Source organism: Mus musculus, chromosome 18 (genome assembly GCF_000001635.26).
Source record: "Mus musculus strain C57BL/6J chromosome 18, GRCm38.p6 C57BL/6J".
Classification (NCBI taxonomy): Eukaryota; Metazoa; Chordata; class Mammalia; order Rodentia; family Muridae; genus Mus; species Mus musculus.
The window spans coordinates 61,711,795-61,733,961 of record NC_000084.6 but is presented as its reverse complement, the minus strand read 5'-3'; the positions used below and the strand labels follow the sequence as shown (position 1 = coordinate 61,733,961).

General features: G+C 45.3%; 2 protein-coding genes, 1 long non-coding RNA gene and 1 pseudogene across 4 annotated transcripts in view; 2 read left to right on the top strand and 2 right to left on the bottom strand.

Moving 5' to 3' along the window:
- Positions 1-3,700, top strand: part of Afap1l1 (actin filament associated protein 1-like 1) — a 56,401-nt gene extending 52,701 nt beyond the window's left edge. Inside the window, exons 18-19 of the mRNA NM_178928.4 lie at positions 130-258; positions 2,652-3,700. Coding sequence (NP_849259.2) covers positions 130-258; positions 2,652-2,675 — 153 coding nt within the window. The 3' untranslated portion in view covers positions 2,676-3,700. The remainder of the gene's footprint in view (positions 1-129; positions 259-2,651) is intronic.
- Positions 3,701-5,707: 2,007 nt separating this feature from the next.
- On the bottom strand, positions 5,708-7,572 carry 1500015A07Rik (RIKEN cDNA 1500015A07 gene). The gene has a single exon (NR_029432.1). It is a non-coding gene; the product is annotated as an RIKEN cDNA 1500015A07 gene (long non-coding RNA).
- Positions 7,573-7,603: 31 nt separating this feature from the next.
- Grpel2 (GrpE-like 2, mitochondrial) lies at positions 7,604-21,538 on the top strand. 2 transcript variants are annotated; one of them, XR_385980.4, is made up of 5 exons: positions 7,604-7,736; positions 14,107-14,260; positions 15,127-15,208; positions 17,835-19,566; positions 20,635-21,538. XR_385980.4 is itself a non-coding variant. In NM_021296.2 (4 exons), exons 1-4 carry the CDS (start codon positions 7,663-7,665, stop codon positions 18,197-18,199), a joined length of 675 nt encoding a protein of 224 aa, NP_067271.1. In that variant the 5' UTR covers positions 7,631-7,662; the 3' UTR covers positions 18,200-21,538. The 2 variants fall into 2 exon arrangements, 1 of the variants encoding a protein (NP_067271.1); NM_021296.2 differs by having other exon boundaries at positions 7,631-7,736; positions 17,835-21,538.
- On the bottom strand, positions 19,279-20,267 carry Gm17883 (predicted gene, 17883; annotated as a pseudogene).
- Positions 21,539-22,167: the final 629 nt, after the last annotated feature.

Below are 22,167 nucleotides of genomic sequence, written 5' to 3'. Positions count from 1 at the left end.
CTGTTCAGTGCTGGCATGTTTGCCTAGTGCTAATTTAAATTTGCTTATCCTTCTAAATGTAGGTTGGGTGCAAATAACCACCACTGTATTTCGCCTACTTAATGGTTTTGTCTTGTTTGCCATTAACAGGACACTACAAATAAACCCCAAAGCAATGCCCCAGAGCAATCTCTCCCTGTCAACTGTGTTTCTGAACTGAGAAAGAGGAGTCCATCCATTGTGACCTCCAACCAAGGGAGGGTGCTACAGAAGGCCAAGGTAAACCAAGAGCTTAGCTAATGGCAAGTCACAGACCTGGATCTTTTTATACAGGACCGATCCCCAAACCCAGACCCCCCACCCCCACCTAGGGAGAAAGGCAGGGAACCGCTGGGATAGCCAGACAGGAAAGCCAGGATCCTCACCCTTCACTAACACAGTCCTATCTGGTTTCTGAGCCTAACAGCATTTTGAGGTAGTAAGAAAAGAATGGGAGTAGTGGACCTGCCCAAGGCTAAGCAAGGAGCCAACAGATTCTGGACAGAGAGACTTTTTAAAACTGGTCCTCAACCTCTCCTGTGTAATTCCTGGGGACAGATGTTAAGAACATTTGGGGCTTTAGAAAGGGATATATGTATTAGGAAACACTCCAACACATTTCTCAGGATATGAATAACTCTATAGTAGGTTGTAAGAATACACACACCATAGAGTAGAAAACTCCTTACATCAGGCCAGATCAGGTTTTGCCACCAAATAAGTTTGTGGCAAAACATCTTAAAAATATGCCAGGGGGTGGGGGGGAGGGTATGGGGGACTTTTGGGATAGCATTGGAAATGTAAATGAAGAAAATACCTAAATATATATATATATATATATATATATATATATATATATATATATATACATATATATGCCTATTTCATTGTTTCCTGAATTTCAGAAGATACAAGAAAGATGGTGTGGAACTAAGAAACAGATGTTCAACATTGGGCACAGTATCGCTTCCTGCAATCCTAGCACCTGAATCTGGGGCAGGGGGATCATGATTTCTAGACCAGCCCTGACTATGGAGAATAGCAAGCTCAGCCAGTGTACCCAGTTAGCCTCAGTGGAAGCTAACCTAGACATCTTGGGTAGTTTAATCTAGAAGTACCCAACCTAAGAGATGTGGAGATCAATGGGGTTTCTCTACTTTAAGATGAAAACCTACAGCTGGGCAGTGGTGGCCCACGCCTTTAATCCCAGCACTTGGGAGGCAAAGGCAGGTGGACCTCTGAGTTCAAGGCCAGCCTGGTCTACAGAGTGAGTTCCAGGAGTTAAGGAACCCAAACAAGTCTGTCTTTCCCTCGTGGACTCGGGAAGATATACCTTGCGTGCATATATAAGTGAAAATTATGACACCAGGCCAGAGTAAGGACTCTGAAGTGAAATAAGGCAGAGAAAGGGGAGAAAAACAGGTGACTAGGGTGGTTATCAACCAATGACAGCAATGCCTACACACAAGTAGCAAGCTCAGTACAGTGGGAGGGGACCAAATGGGATTGCAGAGAAGGGATTATTTGTGGACAATCAGGCACTAAGAGTGAGACCCAAGAAGGACTGACCAGGCCAGAGGGAGCAGCCAGGCCCAGGAGCCAGCAGACTTCTCCTGGGAGGGACAAAGACAGTTACTAACTCAGGAAGAGTATGGCTGCCTCCCAGTAAAACTTCACCTCCAGGCACTGAGGTTTCAATTCTGTGTCCCTTTTACTTGTCACAAAATATTCTTTGGGTATTGTTTCCACGTGTTTAGAAATGTGACCAGACATCCTTCGCTGGTAGTTTGTTAAACTATGAAAGCAGATAAGCCAGACTGAGTCTACAGGCTACAGCCAGTTCCTCATCTATCAACCAGACCAGTGGAGGAACTGTGGATTTTAACTTACTGGGCAGATCTGAGCAGACTTTTGGGTTTGTTAATTTGTTTTGTTTTTCTGGGGTTTTTGGTTGGTTGGTTTTTGGTGTTTGTTTGTTCAAGACAGAGTTTCTCTATGTATCCCTGGCTGTCCTGGAACTTGCTCTGTAGACCAAGCTAGCCTCAAACTCAAGATCTACCTGCCTCTGCCTCCCAAGTGCTGGGATTAAAGGTATTTGTCACCACTGCCCAGTTTGAGCAGACTTTTGTAAATACCAAGTACATTTTTCAAAGGCTCAGAGGTTAAGAACGATTGTTCTTGCAGAGGACCCAGGTTCAGTTCCCAGCACCTACATGGTTGCTTACAACTATTTGTACCTCCAGTACCAGGGAATCTGATATTTCTCTTCTGATCTCCATGGATACCAGGCATGCATACGGTGCACAGACAGATATACAAGCAAAACACTCATACACATAAAATAAATAAATCAGTAAAAAATAAATATAAAGACCATCCTGGTTAGGTATGTAATCCCAGCATTTTAGAGGCTGGAACAGGGGGATCACCAAGAGTTCTAGGCCAGCCTGATCTGTGTATTGAAACCTTGTCACCACCACACAAAACCTACCTTGATGCTCAGAGGGAGAAGGGACTGGTTTAGCCAAGGGGGTGCAGTGAGTGTTCCAACCTACAGAGTGCAGTGTGTTCCAACCTACAGTCCCTACTAGAACCCTCAACAAACTGACTTTTCTCCTCTTTCTGTGCTTTAGGAATGGGAAATGAAGAAGACCTAGAGAGGGTGAGAAGTCCACCCTGAAGCAGCATCAGCTTGTCCGTTCTAAGGAGGGAATGCTTTCTTCGCCAAGACATCAGGAAAAGACTGGGGCACCCAAAAGACCAGCTTGACTGTCCGCATGGTTTTAAGGATTGTGGGAAGGGAGGCGTGGAAGCGTCCTTCTGGCTAGACAAAGGGTGGAGCTGGGAGTGTCCGGAGACAGAATCGTCCACAGTTGTAAAGGTTTTATTAGTTATCTTTGCCTTCTGATGCAATGAACGCACGTAAGCCATTCCATCCTTTCCTTGGCCTCTCAGTCCCATCCTTAGAGCAAAGGAAGCCAGTGTTGAAGTGCTGCTAGTGTTGTAATAAAAAAGAAAACCACTCCATCACCTGATCACACTTAGGCAGGCTGATTCCTGTTGGCCATTACAGGCAACCCTGGACAGGGTTAATGGACTGGAAAATCAATGTATTCCTGCCTGCTCAACAGTGAACAAAAGCTATTGAGAATGTAAAAATCCCAGTTTTCTGTTTTAGAGCCAGGCAGCTGCTAGAACCTTCCATGTTTGAGCATCTTTAAATCAGATTGTCTGAGAATTCAGAGGGTAAAGAGGGCTGATCAGCTGGCACATTTTAAGCACAGTGGCTGGAAGTATGGAGTGCTAATGCTGACACTGTTGTATGCATTGGAAGGTGGAGTCCTTTGCTGTCAGTCAAGTGCTTACCTACTTAATGTGACACTGAAGCTCCTGGGACTGTGGTTGAAGCTCTCTGGCCTGAGGAAGTCTTCATCTTGTACTAGGAAGCACACAAGCCTGTTTCCTTATCCGCTACACAGTGAGACTATTAAGGAAAACTAACAGGATGGTGGCTCATGTCTACCACAAGGGTGCTAAGCCTTTTCCAAACACTTGATATTTCTATAGGACCTTAGGTCCTAAGCAACCTCTTTTCTATGCCATTCAATGACTGTCTCAACACTGGGCTTTGAAGTCTGTTTTAACATACACATCTCCAATAAAGATGAACTGTCGAACTCTGAGAGGTCAGAGGGTAGCTGGCTTTTGTCAGGGAGGGGGAAGTTGTGTGCCTCAGAATAACCAGTGGATGGGTTTGCTAGTCTTGTTACCCACCTAAGATTTACCATGCTTTAGCCTCACTGACACCTTACCAGCCTCTGAAGTAGCTGGGGACCACAGCAGGAAAATCTCAGCAGTCACCTCACTGGCAGGGCATACACATTAGGGGTCATGGTCCTGGGTGCAGACTGGGCTGTCTGCTGCTAACTGAGTGAGGATAACCTCAGCAACATCATCCAACCCCTCTGGTTTTCGTTATAAGAACGGGCTGTGATTGGACTCCCACCCCAAGACTCCTGGTGGGTGTTTAATGAGGTCATTCGGGGAAGCATCTGCTTTCTATTGCTGCTGAAAGTTGGAAATGCTTAGGTCACATGTAGATTTTAATGTCAGCGAGAGGAGAAAGAAAAGTGTGACTCAAAAACCTTTGTTCTGTCAGTAAAGGGAAAAAAATGATTTAAATAGTAACAGCTATCAAAAGACATGCAGTCCAAAGGGAGGGTTCTCATTCCAAATTCTACATCTATGTCTTCAGTGAGGAAGAACCCACCTTTGGGTTCTTTGTTTTGTTTTGTTTTTTTCGAGACAGAGTTTCTCCGTATATCCCTGGCTGTACTGAACTCACTTTGTAGACCAAGCTGGCCTCGAACTCAGAAATGCGCCTGCCTCTGCCTCCCAAGGGCTAGAATTAAAGGCGTGTGCCACCACGCCCGGCACATTTGGGTTCTTTTAAAAAGATGTATATCCTGCAGCGGTGCCCACCACTGTGCCTTAAGTATACATTACATTCTTTCTTAGGCAGTTATTTTAGGGTTAAATGCCTTTTCCACAAGTAGATCTTGAGCTCAAAGAAAGAGGGGCCCTGCATCATTAATCATTAACATGAGAACATGCCACCTGCCTAGCATAAGCCTCTATCACCCGAGGCCCATGTTCAGAGCACACCTAGTGTTTGCCTTCTAGAAAATGTTTCTCCTTAATCATTTTTGGACAGGAAGTTCTGCATTGTACTCGTCTTTTAAGTAGTGCAGTCGGAACCTGGCAACATGACTCAGGATGTATGGGGCCTGGCTGCCAAGCCTGAGAACCTAAGCTTGATCCTCAGAGCCCACACGATGAAAGGCTGGAGAGAACCGACTCTCAGAAGCTGCCCTCTGGCCTACACACTGGCACTCGTACCCACCTCTACCTCCCCACATACCTCACGCACAAAATGAACATTAAAAAATATTTTTTAAATAGTAGCCAGCCCTGGAATTTATTGCCTGTACTTTATGCTAAGATTCTGTGAGACCAGCTAAAATAACTTATTTTTTTGTAGTTCAGTGTGAGTCTAGAACCCTTATTTCTTAAATCCAAATTTGTGGATCTCCATCCAGAAACACACTTACACCTAATAAATATATGAGTAAACACCAAATTCAAAGTCAGCCTGATCTACTAAATAAGTTATAGTCCAATCAGGGCTACAAAGACTGTCTCAAACCCCACACATGCACACATATGTATGTAACGTAACACTGTATATATATATATATATGGGTGCATGTATGTACTTGGTCTAAATTGTGCTGCTAAAAGAACTATACACATGACCACTAAAGCAAACACCAGCTCCCGTACTCGTGTTCTAAAGTGCCTTTGTGTTTTTCTGACTACAGGCCACAGGTCTGAAGGGAACTTAAGTTTCAGCCTTCCCAAGTCTCAAGTGTTCCATTCCTAGGAACACTTACACGCTGGGGAACCTTACACAGGCTCACAAATTGGTCAGGGCCTCGAGTTTCTTATTTGGAAGAGTTTACGGCCCCCATCTTAGCTGCATTTCGTATAGGTCACCACTTGAGGAAGATGAGAGTGTGTGTGAGCTATCACATCTGAGCTGGACCTTAGACGAGATCAAAGATACAGAAGACTGTGTCTGTGTTCATGGAACTCGAACAGGCAGAGGACAAAAGTCTGACCAAGTTGCTTTGGTAACAGTAAGCTTTATTTTGGTGAGGATTTAGGGTGCTGAAGGGGCATGTCCCATTCCTTTTTAAAAAATTAAACTCAAACACTAGTCCATCTTCTCATTCAGATACCCGTTCATCCAAGTCCCCTATTTTTTTTTCCAGAAACAAAGGTCACATTAACCCCAGCACTTGGGAGGCAGAGAGGTAGAAAGATCTCTAAGTTTGAGGACAGCCAGGACCACACAGGGAAACCCCATCTAAGGAAAAAATAAAAAGTAGCTCTGGCTGGACTAGAATTTAATACATAGATCTGGCTGACTTCAAACTGACAGAGATCTAGTGCTGTGATCAAAGTCATGCAACAGCACACCAAGCAAGACCCGAAAATGCATCTACATCTTGGGCTGGCGAAATGGCTCAGCAGGTAAAGGGTGCTTGCCACCAAGCCTGATGCCCTGAAGTCAATCCCCAGAACCCACACAGTTTAAAGACAAAATTTGACTACTGCAAATAGTCCTGTGACTGCATGCATGCCTAGGTGTAGCCATATAAATAGATGTACACACATATTAAAAAATAAAATAAAATTGACCCATATCTTCACTGACATCATCCAACTTCATTCATTTAACAAGTATTTATTGGGCAAAATATCAATGATCAAGACCTAGCACAAAAGTCAAATTCTAAATTGCAAAATAAATAAATAATAAAAGAAGAAGCAGCAAGAGAAAATACTAAGGAAATAGATGTACGCACAGCGACTTGCATCAGGTTGTAAGCTATCTCTGAAACTCCACTATGGTGGTAGGGATGAGATGCCCTGCACTGCAGTCCCATCACCAAAGAGAGTGAAGCACGAGTTCAGGGCTGCTTAGTAAGACCCTCTCCAAAGAACCAGAATAAAACACTCTATCCTCTCTTGCCTGGGCTCTTCCAGCAGCGGGCTCTCCCCTGCCGCTTTTTACACCCTTCAATTTTCTCTGTACAGCAAAGTGACTTTCTTCCAATACTGAGGAAAAGCCTAGCATGTCCTAGGAGCAAGCCCTCGACCACTGGCTGTGCTGTATCCCCAGCTCTCTTGTATTTTGAGATGACCACACTAAGTTACTCAGGCTGGGCTCAATCTTGTGATCCTCTTGCCTTAAAAGGAAGTGACTGAGATTACAGGCCTGAGTCACTATACCTGTTGTCAAATTACTGTAATCATAATTAAACAATATAGTTCTGCCCTGAGAGCGCTTAGATTTTTAAAAGGAAACAACATACATCATTAACACACAGGTCGGAAAACAAACCATCAAAAGAAAAACACGTGGGAGTAACGGGAAGATGCAACCAGGTTGCGCCAATTCTCCAGTCTTCACGTTTCCATACCCCTTCCCCATATTTGAATTTTTTTTTCTTCCCACTATCCCTCTTCACTGGCTCTTTCTTCACAAAGGACGTTACTCCCTGAACAATTCCCACTTTTCATCCATCAGTATTCGGCTTGTATTCTAAGTCTGTCCTTTGCGGTTTTGAATGTGGGTGGCGCGTACACGACTGAGATCGTAGTGAAGTCAGGGGACGTGTTGAGGAAGTCGGATCTCTCCAAGTGGGTCCCAGGATCGAACCCACGATGTTGAGGCTCCGCGGCCAGCGCCTTGGCCCGGGGAGCCATCTCCTCGGCCCTAAACTTTCGCAGCGCCGTGCCCTTCTCCTTTACGCATTGGTCACATTTTACATCTACCGCGCGATCGCTTCTCGAGGATGAGGCGAGGACCCCATACCTACTACGAGCTTCGTGAGACAAGCGTCCTCACGCCTACATCCACCACCGGACAGCAGAGTAGCGCCATGCCCGGAAGAGCAGAGCAGCGCACAGGAAACCGGAAGTCCCGTGCCTGCTAGGGGGCGTGGTTTTTAGGAGGGCGGGACTCTCGGCTCGGCTCGAGTGCGCAGGCGTAGTGTTGGCGCTCTACTCTGGAACATGGCGGCGCGTTCGCTGTGGGCGGTGCAGCGGCTGCAGCGCCTCCTGGCCTCGGGGGCTATGTCAGAGAGCAGGTAAGAGGGGCGGCGGGGCCGGGCAGGCGGCGGCGGGAGCGCGGCGATGGGCAGCCCTGGGAAGGAAAGCGACGGTTAGCTGGGCTGCGCAGAGGACCGGCCTCCTGCAGGTCCCATGACCCGGCGTCCACGCCGCGGCTCTTGCAAGGGAGGCTGAGGCCCATAGGCGCGCTTTCCCCTACCTTGGAAGATGACTGGATCCGAGGCCATGTCCCAGGAGGGAGAACCCCAGGCATGACTGAATCAGCAGACTCTTTCCTAGCCCCTGCTTGTCATTCTTGAAGGGATGGATGTTTCACCTGTTTCTTGCAGCGATGTATGTCTTAGGGTTCTTAGCCGGACCCCATGTGGTTTTAGGGCAGGCAGTCTTTCCACCTTCTCAGGGGCGTTCTTTACCCGAGTGTAAAAGGAAGGTACTAGATGGGTTCCCGTATTAGCCATCCATCAGTCTTAGGGATACTTTAAATGACCATTGTCGTCAGTGGGCTGTAGAACTAGGGTTAGTTCTTTTTACTATTGCACGTTTAATAGTTGAGGAGACTGGAATTTAGGGAAATTTGCTAACTCCTCCAGACTTAAGCCTTAAGGAAGTTATCCAGGCGAGGAACCAGTAGTGATTCACCAACAGGTGTTTTGTGTTAGTTCATTCCTGAGAATGAATAAAAAGACTGTGAGTTAGAGAACTCTGACTTGTAAATTAGCTGCGGGGAAATCCAGGAAATTTGCATGGCCATTTATCACTCCTTTTTTTTTTTTTTTTTTTAAATCTTAATGCACCTGACCTAACACCTGACATACCAGAGCTGTGAGATGTTGCATTTGTTGCTTAGGGCAGGGTGGTTTGTTTTCAAACCTTTGGCAGTTTGTTGGGTGAGGTAAGGAAATATAAACATTAGTTTCGTCTGAAGGAGGAACTGTTCTGAGCAATGACTTTTCTCTTTAAATTGGCCCTGTTTTGACCAGCTCTCTGTTTATCCAGGATAAATGTAGTTTTCTAGGAGAGATGGTCTTTGACCATATGTAATTTGCTCCAGACATATCTATAATAACTATATTTTCTGAGCCAAATATTTGGAACCATGTAGAATTGGATATCAAACAATCATAAAATTTGAGACCAGCCTGAAGAGTCTGGGAGATGAAAATTCTCTCACCTATGTCTTCAAGCTAGCTCTGCACTCTGCCTAGAATGTTCTCTTTAAAATAGACTTCTACCTCACCCCCCACACACCCCACCCCCTTAAACCTTTGCTTAAATTTCTGCCATCTCAGTGACCACCGTCCAGTTACATCCCCGTTCCTATAAGTAATGAACTGCTTGTTTTAAAGAACTCTTGGTAGTTTTTTCACTTGAAATAATTTCCAGGATCCAGGAGGGGGTTAAATTAGAAGTCAGGACTGCCACACTCCAGGATCTGCCCTGAACAAGGTCCTAGGCTACATTCCTATTTTAAACTGAACTATTTTAGTAATACCAGGTGCAAGGGCTCAGTTCCCTATGCCCAGAGAAGCCAAGGACAGGTACACACACATAGTTTTATTGCAAGGTCTATTGTCGAGGAAGTCAGGAGCAGAAAGTTTGCCTCTTTCCCTGGCCAGTTGATAGGGGAGTTACAAGGAGAGGTGTTTCTTTCTTTCTCATTTAGGTGGCGAGAATGGGAAAGATCTAGGCTCATTTATGCCCGTGTAGATGTTAAATGCCATCATGCCTCTTCACAAGTCACATGTTTCCTTTTTGGAGGTGACTATGTTTTGTGCTTGTGCAATCAAATGTCATTGGCAAGGCAATGGCTTATGGGAATGTCCTTTCTTAAAAAGCCTGTGTGAAAGTTCCCCAAAGGGATCCTGGAAGCAGATCCTGAGTATATGTCCCCATTGTTGGGACCTTAGCCATTTCATTAGCTGTGCGATATTTTAGATTACATTAGTTGAACAAAACCCAATTGACTAAAACGAGATTCTATCTTAGTGACCTGTTTAGTCCATAGACTATCCCAGTCAGAATTTCTCTTTCATGGTACAGATTCTCCTCCCTCCTTAAAAAGCCTTACAGCGTGTGGTCACGAAGTCTTAGCTAAGCCTAACTGAATTCCTTTTACCCATTTCCCACTTCTGTAAGATAAAAGAGTTTAAACCAGAACCCTGTTACTTTGTATGAATTTGTGTGCTAAATATCCTGGCTCAACAGAATGCCAGCTCTGAGTGTTTCTTTTGGTTTTGGTTGAGGGGGGGGGGGTGGTGGTGGTGGTGGTGGTGGTGGTGGTGGTGGTGGTGTTGGTGTTCTTTTGAGGCAGACTTTTACCTGCTACTGGAAAGATCCACCCATCTCAGCCTCCAGTACCTGAGATTGCAGGTAGTCTCCCCCATGCTGCTATGCCCAGCTTAACTTTTCAGTCATTAAACCTCAAGCCTCTCATTGTGAGTTTTTCATCACTAAAAGTAGGGTTTATTGTGGGGACTGGACAAAGTCCTGAGTGAGTGTAGTCCTGAGTCTTGCCTGTGTTGACAGAGACCAGCCATCCCCAAAACTCCACAGTCATCGTAACATGGAGGAACAGAGTGCTAGTGTTAACTACAATGGGACTTTCACAGACCCACCAGTTGGAGTCTTTTTAATATTTTATAGCTTAGGCCTTTTGCCTGGGTAATCTCCCAGCTAGCTCATCTTCTTAACCTGCCTAATCCTGGCCTCATCTGTGGCCAGGTGTGTGTGTACCTTTGTCCCACTATAGTCTGTCCTGTTCCCTCCATGTCCACTGGCTTCTCCTAGAAACCCTTTCTCTGCATGGAAATTCCACCCTCCACTTCCTGCCTAGCTACGGCCCTTTATTAAAGCAAATCAGCAAGTAAGGAAGGTGAGTGTTGACAAAATAGAAGACCTAGTGATGGGCGATACACTCTGCTAGTACGGAATTTAACAATTGAATATACAGGGATACACCTTCACATTGTATGCCCCAACAGTTAACAGTGGAAGTGCAGAAAAGGTCTACTATAGCTTTCACACACACCCCTTGATGTTGACTGTTCCCCTGGAGAGTTTATGTCTACTAAGATTAACTAAACCTGCCCCCTTGACCCAGCTGCATACCATAAGCTCTGCCTCCTTGTTTATCTGTGTGTAGTAATCCCACCTCCTTGTTCAGCTGTATGTAATAACTGTTCAGTCTGAATACTAAACTATATATAATCAAAGCTCCCAGGGTGCTGAGGTTTCTCCAGCCAGGAGACCTGATTGATTAGCTGATCCCAGCTTTCTGTCTCCTCTTCACGCTCTGACCACCCCAGTCATCTGTTCCTGGAGCCATTTGGATGCAGCAATTGGCGCCCAACCAGGGACGTGGACAGTGACTTTGGGAAACTCTTATTGGTCAGATGAGGGACCATTTCCACGAGAAAGTGTGCTTATGCAGGTAAACGGGGAGAAAGGTAGAAAAAGATAAAGAAGGAAAAGATGAGAAAGACATAAAGCTAAAGGAACAAAGGGCGAGAGGGCGTGCAAGTCTAAGTGTTGGGTATAAGAAGTATGGGACACATAGATTCTAGAGATAGGCAGTTATATTTCAGTACTTAGAGATTTTGAGAAACTGTGAAGTCACGGTAAAAACATTGCAGCCCCATCAATGCTAGGTAGTCCTTGACAGGCTGTTTTCACTAGCAGCCCCCGTCAGTACTACCAGGCACACCCGCGATGGAAAATTTTTCTCCTAGACCACTTGACTATCAGAGAAACTGGTCTCTAAATAATTGGCCATTTTGCAGCATCCGATGAGGTATTCACTGCAACTATTGCTTTGGTGGAAAACAATTACAGGCCAAACACAGAACAGTCCAGTAGTCCCCGGAACACCCTATCTTTGTTATTAAAGAAAGAAAGAAAGAAATGGGGTAAATGGAGGCTGTTACAGGGTTACGAGCCACAAAGTCACGCAGAGGGCAGTGGATCCCTGCAGCAGGACTGCCATCGCCTGCTGCTGGGCCATTGCTTCTTTTCCCATCAGTGTTCACAGTGACAACACCCCTGTATAATAATGTACAATAATGCAAGCCTTGGAGGCGCTACAAGCCTGGATCAAAAGTTACACCCGTCTTTTATGTAGGACCCAGAACTCTTGCTGTGTTTGTCATATTTGGTGACACTGAGGTCTCCCTCTGCCATTGGCTGAAGGTGGTGTATGAGAAACGCCTTGGTCTCAGGATCCCTGCTCTGCTTCCCTACTGCTGCGTAGTCTGGCTTAATACAAGGCCTTTATGCTCTGTATCTTCTGAATGCCGTCTCTTTATACAGTAAATTGCCATCTGCACAGGACTGGCTAGGGAAGGGGTTAAGCAGGGCACTGGGTTCCTTTTCCACCTGTCACACATGAAGTGTTAGCCCCAGGGGGTTACATCACAGTGCTCTCTGGCAGATGAATGTTACTCATGTAACTTCCTTTGGGAAATACAGTTTGTGCATGTTTAATGCTGATACCTATTCTCGATTGTTCATGCCTCTCTTCACACAGGAGGCTGCAGAGCATACCACACTGCTCACTGCATTGCAGCATTTGCCATTTTGAACTATCCACAGCATCTTTAGGTGGCAAATAATTCCCTTTTATACATTGTCTGCATTTAAAACTTTTGTGCCCAACATAAACCGGCTCACAACACAAGCATTCCTTATAACCCCCAGGGACAGGCTATTGTAGAAAGATCCCACAGATGTCTCAAACAGCAAACAACTAAAAGGGTAGAGCTCTACCCTGACCCAGTTACCTAAAGAAGGCCTCGTTTACATTAAAAATTTTAATTGTATAGTAGATAACCTCACTGCGCAGAATGACACTGGTCACTAAAGGACAGAGTAGTAAAACCTAAGGTGCTATGGAAAGACATCATGGCAGGAGAATGATCTGGCCTGTGCTAATGTGGGGGTGAGGATATGTTTGTGTTTTTCCTGAAGGTGCAGATCAGCCACTTTGGGTACCTTCGAGGCCTGTAAAGGTCCATGGATCCAATGAAGAGCCTGTCTCCAGGCATGAGGAGGCCGAGACAGATTCCCACAAGGACTATGTAGCACCTGAGTGCAAGAAGGCAGCCCAAAGGGACAGGGTGGGAGCACTAGCATGGAGTAGCCAAAAGGCGAACAGCAAAAGATGGCAGCTTTACTGCTGTCTGTCTGGTGCTGAGTACCGCAGCAAACTGCCACTGGACCAGGAGTGAAAATTCATCCTGAACATTGAGAAATACGAAATGGAGATGTAGGGAAAAGAGAAAACCCTGAGAGAGATTAAAGTCCATAGTGACTGTGGTGACATCAGCTGATCATATCAAAGACCCCGGAGCCTCAGGCCCATGGAGGAATGGCAAAGCCGCCTGCCTTCTGTGAGGTTCAGGGTCATGGCAAAGCCTTCCTCTGGGGACTGAGTGTGAGTTTTGACAGTGTGTGCGGAAGATGTCCACCGTAGCTTCTCCCCTCTGGATATTTATGACTTAATGACTGCTCCTACAGGGACTGCTCCTACTGAGATTAACTAAACCTATCCCCTAGATCTCCCTGTCTCAGCCTAAATTCCTGTGTAACCTAATATTTTCTACTTGTCAGTTAATTCACTGTATCCCTATTCCTTTTAATTAAAAAAAAACTTGTTAGTATTTTTATCTGTATTACAAATACATGAATGAATCTGAAACACATTCTAAGTGAGAAGCTGCGTCCAAGTGACCATCTGTTATGGTTTTGTTGACACTAAGCATCCATAAAAGACATGTCTGTAGAACATAATGCTGTCAGGCTTACCTGGGGCAAACGATTTAAGAGGAGATGGTAAGTGATATACTAAGGACAGACCTTGTTTTTACGGTGACAAAGATGTTCTGACAATGTGATTTTAGACATAGTAAAAATGTTTCAGTTGTACAGTTTAAATGGTAAATTCCATGGCATGACAACTACTACTACATACTGATAAACTTTAAGTGTATGAGAGTTTTGCCTACATTATGTCTGTACACCACCTGCATGTCTGCTGCCCACAGAAGCCAAAAGGCATTAAGATCCTCGAGAACTGGAGTTACAGGTGGTTGTGAGCTGCCATATGGAATGCGTGGAATTAAATCCAGGTCTTCTGGGAGAACAGCCAGTGCTCTTAACTGCTGGGCTGTTTTTCTCACCTTAGAGCTATTGCTTTTAAGAGCACTTTAAAATCTAGTCGCGTTTCAGGTACTGGGTGATTAAAAACCTGACGCAGATGAAGCAGAAAAATGCCTAGGAAGGACTTCGTTTGTCTACAAGACTGATTGAAAACTGAGTTTCAGTGTGGGTGCTTGGGGCACTAACCGTTGTGGTTTTGTATTTGTGTGCCACTGCCCGGCCCCACCCTCTTAGGGGATGGCTCCACCCATTCAGCACTGCCACCCAAAGAACTGCTGGGGAAGACTGCAGTTCCGAGGACCCTCCTGATGGACTGGGACCCTCCCTTGCTGAGCAGGCCTTAAGGCTCAAAGCTGTTAAACTGGAAAAGGAAGTCCAGGATTTAACCGTGAGTAGTAGACTTTATATCATTTGTTGTTTATGTCTCTTCTCTGCTTTAAATGTTCAAGCGAAGTTTTGTGTGTGTGTCTTTTTTCAAATAGATTTTCCTCTAAAATGGCTCTTTAACCTCTTCCTCCACTGGGCCCATTAGGCCAAAAAAAGAAAAAAGGTCTGTGGTTTTTAAAGTGTCTCATGGCTAAGGATGAGAGAGCCTTTTGGCTCCCTCTTGTATCCAGCATTTAGATAGCTGATGGCTTGCCAGGGTAAAGGTGATGCGTGTGGTGCCAGTCAGGTGATAGAGAGTAAATATTTGTTGGGTGTGTTGGCTCTTTGTACTCTACTAGTCAGAGGGCATCTGGCTTCCTGGACACGGTCAAGACTGAGCACTTTGAGAAGAGACCAATAAAGCAGAAGGATTACAAAGCAGAAGAGCCGCCCCTCAGGGCCAAAGGGTGCTGGGAAGTGTGTCTTAGGAGAGCGGTTAAAGAAACCAGGGATTACAAGCAAGAAGAGAACTAAACCGGCTGAGAACTGCCTGGAAATGGGTGATAAGTTTTCAAACTTACTAAGTCATATTAGAGTTCAGATTAATGAAGGAAAGCTTGGCAGTGTTGCCTAAATTGGAAACTTTTCTCTGAATAATGAACTTGAAAGTGATGGGCTGAAGCTAGTCAGAATTACGTACAAGCCACTGAAGAGTAAGTAGATTGCCTCTTTGGTAGCTTGGAGAGCAGCCAGCCTCACACTATTGGTTTTTATTGGAGCCTTTGTACATGCTGAGAGCCATGTCACTGTTAGAAGCATGAGATTTATAAAGTAAAAGCATTCTTTCCGGGTGGTTTCTCATCCTTTGATTTTGCTTTTGATGTTTAGCTGAGATACCAGAGAGCTGTCGCTGATTGTGAAAACATAAGGAGAAGAACCCAGAGATGTGTGGAAGACGCGAAGATATTTGGTAAGGGATGATTCACAAATGAGTAAGTTTGGTTGAAGGGGACCTTTGTAAACTGAGAGTAAGTAGAAATATGTCTGAGTCCTTAACTGATCTCATTCCTCCTCCCACTATCCCCACAGACCTTCTCTGCTGTTCATGGGAATAATGTCATGTTACCATCGCTATGATAATGCTGGCCTTTGCTTTTCTAAGCATGTACAATTGGTAAATGTTTAACATTTTAGTCTGTACACAACCTTTTCTGTCAAAAATAAACTAGTGAATCTTTAAGACATTCAAAGGAGAATTCAAAGAACAGTGCTAAAGTTTGCTTGCTGTAAGCAGCATTGGTCTGTAACCACAGGGAAAGTCTGCACTGCTATGAACAAGAAGTCTTAGTTGCTGTCAGTACTCCGCAAGTTGGTGATTTATAGAACAGCCTGAAGGAAGCTAAAATGAGAGAGACAGACAGACACACACACACACACACCCCTACCCCTACCTATAGCAAGCAAGGCTCAGCAAACCATAGCCAGGTAATAGTTACAGTTTTAAATGTTATGATTTTTTTTAATCCATATAAACTTGTTTTCTCTTTACCTACAGAACATAAAGTCCTTGGCTTTTGCCTCTTGTCCCACAAAGCCTAAAATGCTTCCTGTGTGGCCTTTTACAGAAGGCAGTTGTTGGCTGCTGAGTTACGGAAATGTCTGTTGCAAATAGCACAGTTTTAGCAAGGGGGGAACTTCTGATGTTCCACCTGCTTGATGAGCAAGACGGATGGACACCAGAAATCAAGCTTTGAGTTAGAGCTAGTTATTATCAGTTTACTCGAGAAATAGATGGTAAGACATCTGGGAACAAACTCATGTTAGCAATTGCTAGCCAGTTTATTATCCTAAAATGTATCTAGCCAAAGAGTCCATAACAGTCATTAGCAGAGGGAATTTCTTCCTGGTAACCAGAGATACTTAGGAAGCCAAAGGGTTTTTGGATGCTCATGAAGAGAAAAGAAATGTACAGTGGGTTTTTGGTCTTTTTTGTTTTTGTCTTTTGAGACAGGGTCTCTCTATGAGGCCCTGCTTATTCTGGAACCCTCTATGTAGACCAGTTTGAGGCTGGCCTTGGAACTTAACAGAGTCCTGTCTCTGCCTCCCAAAGATGGTGAACTACTGTGCCTGGCAGAAAGTAGAGCATTTTTAACAGATAAATCATGACAAGTGTCTCACCTCCTTGCATGCATAGTTTAATTTTGTGCTCTCTCTTCTTGGTCACAAGATTCTTTTTTCCAAGAGATTACTACCTATTAAAATAATGTAATAAATTGGAACTGAGGAGATGGTTCCGTGGGTAATTTGCTTGCAAGCCTGAAGGGCTCAGTTGGGATACCCAGAATTCCTATGAAAAAGAAGGTCAGGCGTGTAACTAACCCCAGTGCTGGCGGGGAGGAGACAGGCTCACAGAGCACCCGGTTTGGCTGAAATGTCTTTGTCCAATAGAAGACTGTGAAAACCCGAGAGCAAACCATCCAGTGTTGACCTGTGCTGACTTTACTGGTGTGCACACACAGGAAAGCATATGCACACAGCACACACAAAATAATCCCAATGCAATGGTGACAATGCAGTCAGAGACTGGGCCTTGGTGTAGCAAGAAGAACTTGGGCTTCTGTTTAGCCAGATTTCCACTGCTTCACTGACTTAGAAGCATGGTCTCCCCTGGCAGCACGCAGGTCAGCACAGAAGCTTGCTGCTCTCACACTTGTGCCAGAGGGCTAGAGATGCCGCTCAGTGGCCGAGCACTCACACATGCTCAGAGCGGCGGGCTTGAGCATGATAGGCAGCTCTGAAAACCCACAGTCCGCTCTCAGTCGGGGCTTGTTTCTCTGAAGCACCTCTGCTCACCCTCTCTCTCTCCTGCCCCCTCCTACTCAACACTGGATGATGCCACACTGCTTCACGTGGCACTCGGGTCCATTCCTTCCTTACGGGCCCATGTGCATGCCTGTAAGTCAGCAGGCACGGGGCTAATACCACTGCTGTTGAACTAGCTCCAGTCAGGTTCCCACTGTTCCTTGCTCCTCTAGCCTGCCATGTTCTGGTCAGCTTTCTCAGATCCCTCAGTCAGTGTTTTTCTATTGCTTACATGTGGCTAGTCTAGGTCCCTGTCCATAGGAAGGAAACTTGCCTCAGCTATAGGTGCGCCATACCTTCCTATCTAGCCAGCCTCAAGAACAAGTGGCTCTTGGCAGCTTTAGCATAATGTTTTTTCTGTTCGGTATTCCCAACCCATGGCCTCCCAATGAAATCTTCCTATCTTACCTCTTGAGAATGGCCCCTGCACAACTCAGATAAACCTGCTTTTAGTCTGTTTACGTAGACTTACTTAGTCAAGTTGTAATTTCCCAGTTTCCCAGTAGGATTCCCGGAGATAGCTGGCTGTCTCCTAAAGGACACACTTTGCAAAAAAGGCACTGACTTGTCAGTGGAGCTGGGATGCTTAAGCTGAGCCCCCGAGTCCTGTGTGACAGCCGTCCCCCTCTCAGAAATGCTAGGAATAAAGTGTACCGGCCACTTCCCTGGGCCTTCTCCAGATTCTGCCCCTGAGGTCAGCATTGATCTCAGCCCTGTGTTTGGTTTCTGTGTAGGGATCCAGAGCTTCTGCAAGGACCTGGTGGAGGTGGCAGACATTTTGGAGAAGACTGCCAAGTGCTGTTCAGAAGGGGCAGAACCTGAGGACCACAGGCGCACTCTGGAAAAAGTCTTCCAAGGGCTGTCCCTGCTAGAAGCCAGACTGAAAAGCGTATTTACCAAGCATGGCCTAGAGAAAATGACACCCATCGGTGACAAATACGACCCTCACGAGCATGAACTCATCTGTCACATGCCAGCAGGTGTTGGGGTACAGCCTGGCACCGTGGCATTAGTTCGGCAAGATGGCTACAAACTTCATGGCCGCACCATTAGACTTGCGCAAGTGGAAGTGGCAGTAGAGTCTCAGAGAAGACTCTGAACAGGTCACTGGAACCAAACCTTCTCCCAGAGTCAGGCACCTATGTCTCCTTTATTTATTAAGCTGGTTTGTATTATACACGAGTCCTTCGTGTGCTCCGTTTCGGATTTAGTCACATTGGCTGTATCTCTACAGCGTCTTATTGGGTTTGTGTGACCTGTTTGGTCTCATCGGGAGTCCTGCCACTAGGCATTTGAACAATAGGACACGTGTCGTGGCCTTTATCAAAATGTTTACAAAAATCATTTAAATTGGTACTCTGATGATTGAATCCAAAATCTTCTTACCTGTGTTTTCATCTAACTGCTGGAATTAGTGCAGCACCTTGTATCTTATATTTTGGGAAGAGGGAAAAGGTAGGGATTGGTTTGACGTTTAGGTACGTAGATGACGATGCCTTACCCTTGTATATGTTTAAGTCATGTGGGCTGGCGTGTAGAGAGATTTCCTAAGACTCCTATCTCATGCTTGTAGTCCTTGCCAGGGTCACACTCACACCCCTTTCTGGTCCCTTTTGGAAGGGCTAAAGGGTCAGGCCAGCCAGTCTTCCTTTCTTGTTGGTAAGGTGAATATATTTATTACTAAACTGGTCTCGAGTCTAAGAACAGGCAAGCCCTGGTTGCCGTGACAATACAACTCAATCCCAGAGAGACTAAAAGCCTCCATACATCTCAAGTTGGAGAAATAGACTTTGGGGACTTGGCATGATGGCTGTCAATTCAAAAATAAAAACAAAATATTAAGGTGGATAATATTTTTTACAGTTTATAATTTACACAAAAGTAATTGCCTCCCTTGCATGGACTCAGAATGAACCAGGCTATCCTCCTTTCTGGGTTGGAGAGGACAAGAGACTTCATAGCAGCAACAACAAAAATGAATACAATCAGAGTCCTCGGGCGCATTGTAAAGCAGTTGCTGTCACCTTCACCATTCCAGTTTTTAAATCCTGAGTCAAAAGCACCAAGAAAAAGAAATTTTTTTGTATATTTATTATTGACAAAAAGACCAAAGTTCTCTCAGTTCTGCATATGTTTTGTTAAGAAAAGGTGTGGTATAGCTCCAACCCTGTCCACCTAAAATCATTTGCAGTGCACAGAGGAAGGGCCATATTCCTTGTGTTCTTCCTTGGTGAACTGTATGTATCTCCTGGAAGATGGACAGTAAGGCTAAGGTGCACCTGTCCATCCACACTTGTACTGGGGGAGCAAGGATGTTGATTTTCATGGTCCTGGAAGCCAGAGGAGTGATCTGCATCTTGTAGGAACCAGTGCCTGAGTTCATGGGGTCACCACCAGACAGACAGCACTGGGTTGGCACTGAAGTCTTTGCTGACATTGACATCACACTTAGAGATGGAATGGAAGGTAAGTTCATCGTATCCCACACCCAGAAAGAAAGGTGGAAGAACCCCTGGGGGCAGCAGAGTTGGTTCTTGCCAGTAACAATGACCTGGCCATCGGGCAGCTCCTAACTCTTCTCCAGGGAGAAGGATGCAGCAGCAGGCATGTCTTATGGGAAGTCCCAGGCAACATGGCACAGGTTCCCCTTGATGTTAACAGTTGGCCGTGGTGAGGCTGTAGCTTGCTCAGGAGCTTCATGAGTAGTCTAGAAGGTCTTGTCCAACAGGATCACATAAGGAAGGATATAGTCCCTGTAGATGAGCAATGTGGGTGACCCTGTCTCCAGAGTCCATTGGGATGCAAGTGGTACTATGAAGACAGCACAGCCTTGGTGGCTATGTGCATGGCTGGGTGTTGATGATCTGGGTCATCTATTCATGACTGGCTTAGGGTTCGGGGAGCAGCACCAAGCGCTCCTACGGGACCACACATGTCACATAGTATAAAGTATGGTGGTGTGTCTTGTCATTCAAGTTGGTGACAGTTAAATCCTCCATGGATACCTCAGGGTCAGGACTCTTCTCTTGCTCTAGGCCTTGTTACCCACCCATGTAGGAAACATGGCTAACGCCACCATCACACCCCAATACATTGGGCTACCCCACCATGAAGCAGGAGACAGACTTGGAAGCATGCTCACCTATGAAGCCAGCTCTGTTAGTGCCAGTGAAACAATATCTGCCTCCATGGCAATTGGTGACAGGTGGACCCGGCAGCGGAGGATCTGAGAGAAGCCTGTGCTTGCCAGGTAAATGTGGATACCACAGAGCATCTTCCCTTCTACGTAAGGAGCTATTTTTACAGCTCCTTGGGTATGAAGCAATTTTAGGCAGCGCCAACAGCAAATGACCCAAATAACATTCGTATAGCTAATTACCTACAGTGGCTGGTTCTACCAGCCCTGATTCTTGGCCTTCGTCAGATTGGCTCTGGGATCCTATATTAGATTATATGGGGAGAAAACAAAAATTCTGGACTCTTAACAATTTCTCATTAAATAAGGCTGATGCGTGCCTTTTTTCCCCGTCATAGGGGCTGACAAGTTACTACCTCTCACAACAACAAAACTTGGGTTTTTAGAGCATTGGGGATTGGATGCAAGGTCTCATGAATGCCAGGTAAGCTCTCTACAGCTCCCAGCCCTGGCAAGCTTTGTTTCCTCGTTTCTGTATCCGCCTTAGGCCTTGTTTGTATGTACATCCACTTATGTATTATCCTTGTAAATTCTATGAACCCGTATAGTTTAAGTCTCAATAACTGATGATGTGTAAAAGATTTGCCCAGTAAATACCTTAATGCGCGAATAATACACAAGGTAAACTTGATAAAGGTTTTAGCATAAGAGGTCTTATATAGGAGAAAATGGGAATGAGAAATTGATGTAAATAAACTTGCTTAGGAAAAATACTAGGTAGAATTTGGCAAAAGCAGCCGTCTGAATCTCTTAGCATAATTCTGCCAGGCAGGCAGGACGGCCTGGGTTAAAGGATCTTTCCCTTTATTAATCTCTTAAGAGATGGAGTGACTTCTCCCTGGGAAGGTCTATGGATTCTATAACATCACCCATTCTGCTGCTTCTGGAGCTTAAAGATGTCTATTCTAGGACTAGACTCAGAGACAGCCCTTCTACAGACTTTGACTGGACTACAAATTAAACTGGCACCAACTGGGTCACTAGAAGAACCAAAATCTGTTGTCCACATAAATACAAGAATCCCACAAAATCTGAGACTGTCAGAAAATTGGTGCTTAGATCCCACCCTCATCCACAGGACAGGGCTTAGGTCTCCTAGAAACTGGAAGAGCAGAGAAAGCTATAATGAATAAAGGTGGTCTTGTAGACATTGTCTGGGAGGCCCTTTGATACATAAAACTGGAAATTGTAAATATACAGGTATACAGATTTTCAACTTCTGTATTAAAAAAGAGAAAAACACCTCTCGAGTTCTCTCATGATTGCAGTTTCCCAAAATACTATCAGCTCAATACATACCACAGACTATTCTGAGGTGGCATAGTCTAGTCTCAGACCTCCAGTCATTTTCAGGAGGGACCCTCATGAGTAAGTGTGTTTAAATGAAGCCATCTGGCTTTGGTCCCCACCATCTCCGCCAGATCTAACCACTTGGGCAAAGGTCAGGCTTGGGGTGGTGTAAGGTGTAATGTGAGGGCACTGTAAATATCCACATTTAGAAAGCAGTTATGACTATCTTGTGCGCATGTTTTATCTCCGTGTGTGTCCTGTGTGCACACCTGGTGCCTGACATCCAGAAGAGGATGTCAGATCCCCTGGAATAGGAGTTAGAGAGGGTTGTAAACCACCATGTGGGTACACTTTAAAAGTACTGCTTCCTGGGGGCTGGGACATGACTCTGGTGAAGAACGCTCTGGCTGCTCTCCCAGAGAACCAGGGTTTGTTCCCAGCACCTTCTGAAGTCAGAAGATTCTCTTGGCAAGGCATTATTTTACTCCTCCACTAGGCGAATATTGTAAATTTAATAAGCAGTGAAATTCCACAGTTGGCGTTTGCCCCCTCCTGCCCTCATTACTACAAGGTTGACAGAT